The sequence below is a fragment of the Clytia hemisphaerica genome, unplaced genomic scaffold (genome assembly GCF_902728285.1).
Source record: "Clytia hemisphaerica strain Z4C2 unplaced genomic scaffold, Clytia hemisphaerica genome assembly, whole genome shotgun sequence".
In the NCBI taxonomy this organism is placed as follows: Eukaryota; Metazoa; Cnidaria; class Hydrozoa; order Leptothecata; family Clytiidae; genus Clytia; species Clytia hemisphaerica.
In genome coordinates, this window is record NW_027103473.1 from 1,636,229 (window position 1) to 1,644,254 (window position 8,026).

At 36.1% G+C, this 8,026-nt stretch overlaps 2 protein-coding genes across 2 annotated transcripts in view; both read right to left on the bottom strand.

The window, feature by feature from the left end:
• LOC136798446 (SE-cephalotoxin-like) overlaps positions 1 to 3,258 on the bottom strand; it is a 35,422-nt gene extending 32,164 nt beyond the window's left edge. The window contains exons 1-4 of the mRNA XM_067055055.1: positions 3,038 to 3,258; positions 2,029 to 2,592; positions 686 to 909; positions 66 to 341 (exon numbers count right to left, since the gene is read on the bottom strand). Of these exons, the coding sequence (XP_066911156.1) occupies positions 66 to 341; positions 686 to 909; positions 2,029 to 2,592; positions 3,038 to 3,215 (1,242 nt within the window). The 5' untranslated portion in view covers positions 3,216 to 3,258. The remainder of the gene's footprint in view (positions 1 to 65; positions 342 to 685; positions 910 to 2,028; positions 2,593 to 3,037) is intronic.
• Positions 3,259 to 4,898: 1,640 nt separating this feature from the next.
• Positions 4,899 to 7,015, bottom strand: LOC136798447 (uncharacterized). Its single transcript, XM_067055057.1, has 3 exons — positions 6,747 to 7,015; positions 6,300 to 6,434; positions 4,899 to 5,448 (listed from the first exon to the last, which is right to left on the bottom strand). Exons 1-3 carry the CDS (start codon positions 6,985 to 6,987, stop codon positions 5,252 to 5,254), a joined length of 573 nt encoding a protein of 190 aa, XP_066911158.1. The 5' UTR covers positions 6,988 to 7,015; the 3' UTR covers positions 4,899 to 5,251.
• Positions 7,016 to 8,026: the final 1,011 nt, after the last annotated feature.

The following is an 8,026-nucleotide window of genomic DNA, read 5'->3' on the forward strand; positions in this document are numbered from 1 at the left end:
GAAATCTAATAGGGGAAAACTAGCGTACACTTTTACAGGTGTAACTTGATAAAATTAAATATTACCTCTTTGATACACTCTCCTTTATCTTTGGCACATTTAAAAACAGGATCTGATTGATAATACAAAGCTGCCATCAATGGACCTTTTATTTTTGGTGCTTCCTTTAAAACGTTAATAATCTTTTGCTTAACGTCGTAACTGTAGGTTGCATAAGGGTCTACAGGTGTTGCAACAATAACTCGTTCTCGGTTTTCCTCGTCAGAAGGGGCGTTATAATAACCTTGGTTAACATCGAAGGCTTGGTCGTCATTATCAAAAGCATCGTATGAAAGCACGTTCTGTTAAAGGAGAAGAAAATCATCATCACTTTCAGTGTGCCTCGTTTAAATGGCATCAAAATACATTTGGGAGAAGAAACATAGGCGCAACCCTATGCCTCATAGATTCTGAACCATACCCTTTGTAATTGTGTATAACATTTTTTAGAGTTAAGGCTGTCGGTCATTCCTTTCGCTGTCACCCTACCAAATGGTCTTTCTAGCAAAGACTTATCTGAGTTGAGCCCGATAAACAATCCCCCGGCGTGACAGAAACATTCAACATTTTCAGATCTTATTTGTTACTTAGTAAGGGTAACCAGCAATCATAGCTTGCTCTTAAGGGGATAACACTAGTGACTCACCCATTTCAGCCATGGATATTTCAAATCTAAAGTTTGCCCAAGAGCTTTGTTCGCTCTTCTATCATCACCAAAGTCACCTTGATATTTACCATCTTTTACTTCCCCTCTCACATATTTACCAATGTTTTGATAACATTCTTCTTTGATTTCATATAGATTCTTTCTCAAAGCGTAAATCAACTTCAACCATTTTTGAATCTCAACAACTGTGCTTGTTTTTGAACCTACACATTTTTTAAGCATAATCAAATAAAAACGTAAGGTTTTGATGGCAAAAATATTAAGAACAACTTAGGAACATTTTAAGGCTTCCCAGACTCTAAAACCTCTTAGAACATCACATGAAAATAAGGCCAATAAGGGGAGAGTAAAAACATTTTAAGAACGTTACCAGACTTAAAACTAAAATAAAAATTAAGAACATCCGAAGGCTTCAAACTTTTGGAGGTTGTTTTAAAAAATGTGTTAAATTACTGAGGGATGTAGGTGTCAATCCAAGGACAACATTTAAAATCCCAGGATAGGGAGATCACTGCGCTTAACTAGAATAGAATACCGTATTACTTTGAATAGGCACCCCTTTCTTTTAGAGGCCCCTTCGTTTATTCGAAGTAATACGATATGTTGTTTATCAACCTTGAGCGTATCGCCTAGGGCTAGAGGCAAATCACCAATCTTTCCCAGGCAATAGGAGGGATTTCAGATTTCGGATTGATTTTAGCGCTTTCTTTGTTTATGCTACATTCGAAGCGAAAAACAAAATGTAGCGGTATATGCAATCCAGCGTTTGTATGAAAAATGAATGGCTTAAATCCTACATAGGAGATTCGTTCCCAGCTTTTTGCTATAACATCCCCTTTTCACAGACCTGGTAGGATTTTTTCAGCCAGTGGGGATAAAAATGACGGGTGGAACTTGATGGGAATACACTCTTCTCGAGATGCATAAAGTTATTGTTGTCCTTGTTTTCAAAAAGATTTCATTGCTATAAAATTACATATTCACAATGATAATTGTGTTGTTTACACCTCATGAGACATTTTGAATTTCAAGTGCTTTTGTTTTAGAGTTAATGTTTGTCTTTTGGGAATTTAAATTGGTTTAAATGAATAATTTCATAGCAATGAAATCTGTTTGAAAACGAGGACAACAATACATTTATGCATCTCGAGAAAAGTGTATTGGTATTTCCATATCTTTTATGGCTGAGGATCTCAATGCTTTTGTTTTCAAGAAAATTCAACAGGGATGGGAAAAATAGCATAATGTTTTGCAGTGGGGATTGGTTTATTTGATTATTTTCAGTGGGGACAAAAATTAGAGTATAATTTTCCATTTCTTACCTGTCAATCGTTTGTAAGCGATCACAACTTCTTGGCCATGAAAGGTTAGCTGAAAGATGGTATCAGCAAACGAATTCAATTTCGCTATGTCACACTTATAATACTTTTTCACCAAATGCAGCAATGGTTCTGAAAAATCACTCCCGCTGTAAGAATTCTTTAAAATTAGATTCAAAGATGCTTCCACTTTTTCAAAATGCTTCAAATAGGTTTGAGCAACTTCCGTCCGACGACGCTGGCAGTCATTCTCAGATTCACAAGAAACACCTTGAAGCTCTTTATACATTTCCTGTAATTTCTCATAACCAAATTTAATAATGTGCTCTTCATCAATATAGGCAGCTCTTTGCGCCTCAAACGTAATCAGATTCTGAATTCCATCCAGTTTGTTGGTAACAGCATCTAACTTCCGATTAACTTCGGCAAATTTTTCTTTCATGTATGTCAGTTCTTCGGAATCTTGCTGTGGGAGAAAGATCAACAGAATGGATAGGAAGGAGGTCAGACCACTCAATAGTGGTGCAAGTTTACCAACGAAAGAGAGAACGGTACCAACTGCTTTACCTGAAAAAAGTAGAGAAATTAAACGCTTTTTTATAAGAACCACTTTAACTATGGAATCTTTCATCGGCAGAAAGGTAGATTGGAACTAATAGATGTTGGATGGTTAAGTAGCTAATTGAGCTAAATTTTTTGGCATTTTTTCGGTATAAGTCACGGCGCAGTAATTTCTTCTTCTTCCTGATCAAAAGGCTTTCATAATATCCGGCTATATTACGCTGCAGCTAACGCTTTCATCACACCGGATACGTCCAGTTAGCATGGTTATTCCAAATTAAACTTATGGCGTTTCCCGTATCCCCGCTTCAACTTATTTCGCCCCGATTAGTGAGTACGAAGAAACGACTGCCCTTTAGTCTAGAAAAGCCGGACTTTCCTTCAATATGTCTCCAACATCGAGCAACAAAGATGAAAAACCAGTCTCACAGAGTAGAGCTAATAGACTCACCAGCTTCGGTCAGTGCGTCATTTCGGTCTTTGATCAACTCAACCACGGATACCACACTGTCCACACTAGTGGAAATTCGATCATGCGTGTCTGAATCGATTTCACCACTAACTCTGGTGACCATGAAAGACGTCAGCATCAGAGAGATGATAATCTTGTCTATTGACAGCAAATTCATAATTTCTTTGTCGCTTCAAAATGAAAAAATAAAACGTAACAAATATGGTTTTAAAATACATTCATTGGTAAATTTACACTTAAAAATTACTAACAATTTCACACTTGATGATTTTCGAATGTAACAAGATAATTTACCGTGACAAAAAGACGGCACTGTATTGAATTTTTAGGCGAATTCACGGTTGAAAAAGCTGAAGTCCTTAAAATCTCTGTAATACACAAAAAACAATCATGGTGATGTTACAAAATATTTTAGCACCTTCAAACTCCCACTCTATTCAAACTTAAAAAGTATACTACACCTTATATTTATCAAGCTCATAATTTCTATTACCAAGTGTTTTATTAACAACATCATATACGCGGATGTTAGCTTTCCCGTATAGTTGCTTTTGATAGAACTTTATAAGGCTCTATTTTTTTTTGGTTAAAAAAAGGATGAAAAGCCTTGCAAGTACATACTTTTTCTAGATTAGAATTGCAGGTGTTTTCATCTAAATAGCGTTGAGAAAAATTTAACGAGTAAGTTTAATATACAGTTCAATAATACGTAAGTATATTACCGGTAGAATTAACATGGCACCAGCCAGGAACTTTTCATAGAGGTTTGCTTATAAGGGTACTTGACCATAGAACAAAGGTTCCATCGCTCCGGAGATGAGAACGATTTAATTTCGGACACGTCCGAAAAGAAGTAATAAAAGTTCTCAGAATATGAAAGTGTTACATATCAAAGGAAAGAAAATATCATTATTTCAAACCATTTTCAGACGTTACGGTTCCATTTTGCTCCAAAACGAAACGGTTCCGAAACAAGTGCGAACGTCGAAAAAGAAGACGTTACACAACAAAACAGATTGAAACGGTTTCGCTACACTATTTTCATCGGAACGGAACTGCTCCGTTTTCTTGCTCCAAAACTAATATGAACACTCTCGATCCGTAACGAAAATCACACCAGAGCGAAACGGAACCGTAACGTCTGAACATGGTCTCATCTGCGCCAGGAGTCACATTATTGGTCACACAAATCACTATAAGCTCATTATCTCTCTAAAAAAGCATCTGGGAAAGTTAACATTCATGATTTTCAAGGAAGCAATTAGACTTAACGAAGATTTAACGAAGCTGAAATTATTCATACATGAAACCTCATCATGTATGTGTAAAAAATTCAGTGTCAAGTCAGCATTTTTTATAAATTCGTTCAGTTATTTCTGTCTACCACGTCCTAATCTCAAGATATAAATAGTTTGACAAAATATCTTTATAAAAGTATTAAAGGGATTCCTGATTCAGGATTCAAAGATTTAATATAAGTTAGAAAGTTGAGTAAGAACAGCAACATTTTCAGGTTTTGCGAATATCATGTAAGCTTTTTTTTAGCGTTCCTTGAAATTGAATAGCGTCAGGAACCCTCAAATTTAATCAACTCCTTTTTCAATGTATGTTGCTTTGTATCATCTAGATTTGTCTTTAATTCATGATATGCACCATTGCGATGACTTCTGGCATTACATCGCGGACCCAACAGCTGATTGGTTGCAGTTGACGTACAATCAGTCAATACGTCACTTACAACCAACCAGCTGTTGGGTTCGTGGAAGACATTGTAATGGTACATATCATGAAACCAGCACATGGCATTATAGGGTTCTTTTTGGTGTAAGAACTTCACCTACTACATCAACATAAAAACAACCATTTGCGTGTGTCAGTTGTATATGCACATTTAATTTTTGTCACATATTGATATCGACTTGCAGAATCATTTCTTTGAAATTTTCGCTGATGTTGCGTCATTTCCAATTCTTTCAAATTATTCTCACCGACTTTTCCACTTACTGCTACTTCATATAACTGCAAGTGAAGCATAAATAACATATCACAGAGTAATCCAGGGATCTAAAAACAATAGCATCCTGCTACATTTGCTGTTTTCTTTTCTAGATACCATGATATATACCAAATATCCTCACATCATTGAGGTATCTTTCGCAAAGCAGTTGATGTTACACCATTCGAATACCATTTTTAGATTCTGATCCCCGAATCTACCGATTTCTTTTTCGATAGTTTGGATACTCTCATAAAGGAGATGACACATAAGATAGCCGCTATGACATGGAACACTACTGTGATCCAGGCTACGTAATATGTGGTACTTGGGCTAATGATGTCTGAAAATCCTTTGGCTGTGTAGATGATCACTCCCAGTAGAAAGAAGAAAGCTAAAAGGAAAAAGAAAAGGTCATCAATTAACATTAGAAACGCAGTGGAAAGTAATAAGTTGCACAATGACTTTTGAATACACATTTTCGATCGTAGTTGCGTGGTCAAACGTGTGTGCCACTTTATTATTTAATTTACCACCCTAAACTTGATCCAATCCTTTTTTTACACTTTTTCTATTGTCTTTAGGTGCGAAAAAAAAAACTGGGACGGTTTTAGGGTGGTAAAATGTGCGGCAATTGGTGGCTACGGTCGAAAAGGTGTATTGTTCCTTAGGCTTGTAAGTTAGATCTTAGGCTTGTAAGTTAGATCTTAGCCTTCGTCATGTAAGATCTTATGCAACCAATTCAAATACCAATTTTTAGCCGACTTCAAAAGTAAGAGTAAACCTTTCCTCCTAAATTAATATCAAGATTTGAAACTTATATCTTCATCTTCGATCACCTAAATTATCTGAAAGATCTTCCTGTAGCAAGTCTGAGAGAGAAATGTGGGGCACATTATCATCCATATGGAACAGAAAAGGTAAAGAAACCTAAAGAAACGGTATTCAAATTGAGTTCTGAAAGTTAAACTCTCCTCCTAAATTTAGGTCAAATTTTGAAATGTCTATTTTCATCTTCGATGAGTTCAATGATCTGAAAGATCTCCCTGCAGTAAGTCTATGAGAGATGCGGCAGTGGCGAGTTTGAGGGGGTTCAAAATTTACGAAGGGCAGAGCCTTTGTTTCCTTATTAGGAGTATGACTAAAAAAATATTAATTTAGAATTCCCTCAGATCTACCACTGGATGAGGAGTCAATTTTCTTCCACATTGAACAGGAGATTCTTTAAATACTAGGAGGACTTACTCGTGAAATTGGTCATTCCAAGCATGACACTGACTCTCAACGATTTTCTTGCGATACCAACCATGATGTAAATGATGTTAATAAACATGGAGAAGAGAGCGATCAGTAACATGGATTGAGTGGCTTTCAACCACGCTGAAATTAATTAAAAAACCGAACAATTTTGAGATTTTAGTCATCCAATATACTATTGGAATAATATATATATAAGAACAATTTTATAAGAAAAATTAGGCTAAAAAAGACTGGAAAAAAAAACTACGAACAATGTTGGAATGCATGAATTTTAAGCAAATTAAGGGTCAAATTAGTGAAATATGTAGGGAACCTCAGTTTTGCCCTAGAAATAAGAACAGGGCGAGAACAATTTTAGGCTCACAGTGCCAAAAACAATAAGAACAGCCGAGCGTCATCAAAAATTGACTTTTCTTTTAAAAAAGAATATACCTGGAGTATCTCTGATGTAAGAACAGAAAGTGCGATCAATTTCACCAAGACATTGATTCCAAAGTCCACCATGCCAAAACTTGATTTCTTTATCTTGTCTCACGTACCATTTATTCGTTCCCAAGGCAACCAGCTCCATTATGAAACATAAACATATCCAAAACACTGTGAAATTGGTTGTGACGATAGGTCCGCATTTTTGTTGCTTTGATGGATCCATTTCTTTATAACGTTTGGCCATTTTTTTGGAGATTTGTCAAAGAAATCCTATTTATGCGTAATAACAAATAAAGAAATAATCATTACCATTAAATTTCACCCAGGGGGGGCACTCTAAACGACGGCATGTACCGCCAAAAAATAGCTTTCAAAATCGTACCCTTACAGTACAGCCCTGGAGAAGTGAGAAGGCACCCTTACAGCGCATTTTCCCGAACGTTTCTGACCCTTACAGTGTAGTCTATATCTTTGCTTAACTGAAACCACCTGAAAATGAGCCTGAGATGTAGATAGAATGTGCAAAGCAAATCAAAATAGGTGCGAGTCAAAACTACTAAAGATACATTAGATTTTTACTATCAGACTTGCAATTCAACAGTCCCTAAACACACCCTTTCAGTGTATTCAGCTAAAAGAATACCCTTTTATTGCACGCTATCAAAAGTACACCCTTACAGTGCATTTCGAGGGGCTTAAAAAACCTACCCTTAAAGACACATGCCGTGGGTCGGAGTATATGAGTGCCCCTGGGGATTTTTTTTCTCCAGATCTTGCTGGCCTGATAAAAAGCCTGGACCATAATAGACTAAGATTTACTCTTTGATACAATATTGACATTGTGTCCAGTTAAAAAGAAAAGTATAGACTTGGAGACACGATTTAACTTTAAAGCCTTTTTCCTTGTTGCAAAAATTCTATGAAAACATACGAGCAAAAACTCGACTTTCCATACTCGTTGGACCGTTGATCTAGACGGCAGTCGTTCATAATGCGTGTAATACAGTAGTATATAGGCGTTATACATATGATAATACGATTATTGTTACGGGATTACTTTGTTCCCTCCATTACTTTTTGCTTTATTTCTACTATGCCTGAATTAGTCGTCTAGCTTGCTAGACTAACGTTGATCTAACTTTGGACATTATGGAAATATTGTAGTAAAGACTGTCGTAGAATTTTACTTCGAAACAACTAGACTACTAAATTGGATTACATCATGCTGGGAACAAAATTATATGCATTTTTCCTCGTTATTATTTATAAAGTCAAAATTTGGT

Excerpts from the sequence above, each read along its gene's own strand:
- LOC136798447 (XM_067055057.1), bottom strand. The coding sequence starts at position 6,987 with ATGGCCAAACGTTATAAAGAAATGGATCCATCAAAGCAACAAAAATGC. Across the intron at positions 6,435-6,746 it reads TTACATCAGAGATACTCCAG|CGTGGTTGAAAGCCACTCAA; the intron begins GTATATTCTTTT and ends AATTAATTTCAG. Across the intron at positions 5,449-6,299 it reads TGGAATGACCAATTTCACGA|CTTTCTTCTTTCTACTGGGA; the intron begins GTAAGTCCTCCT and ends TTTTCCTTTTAG.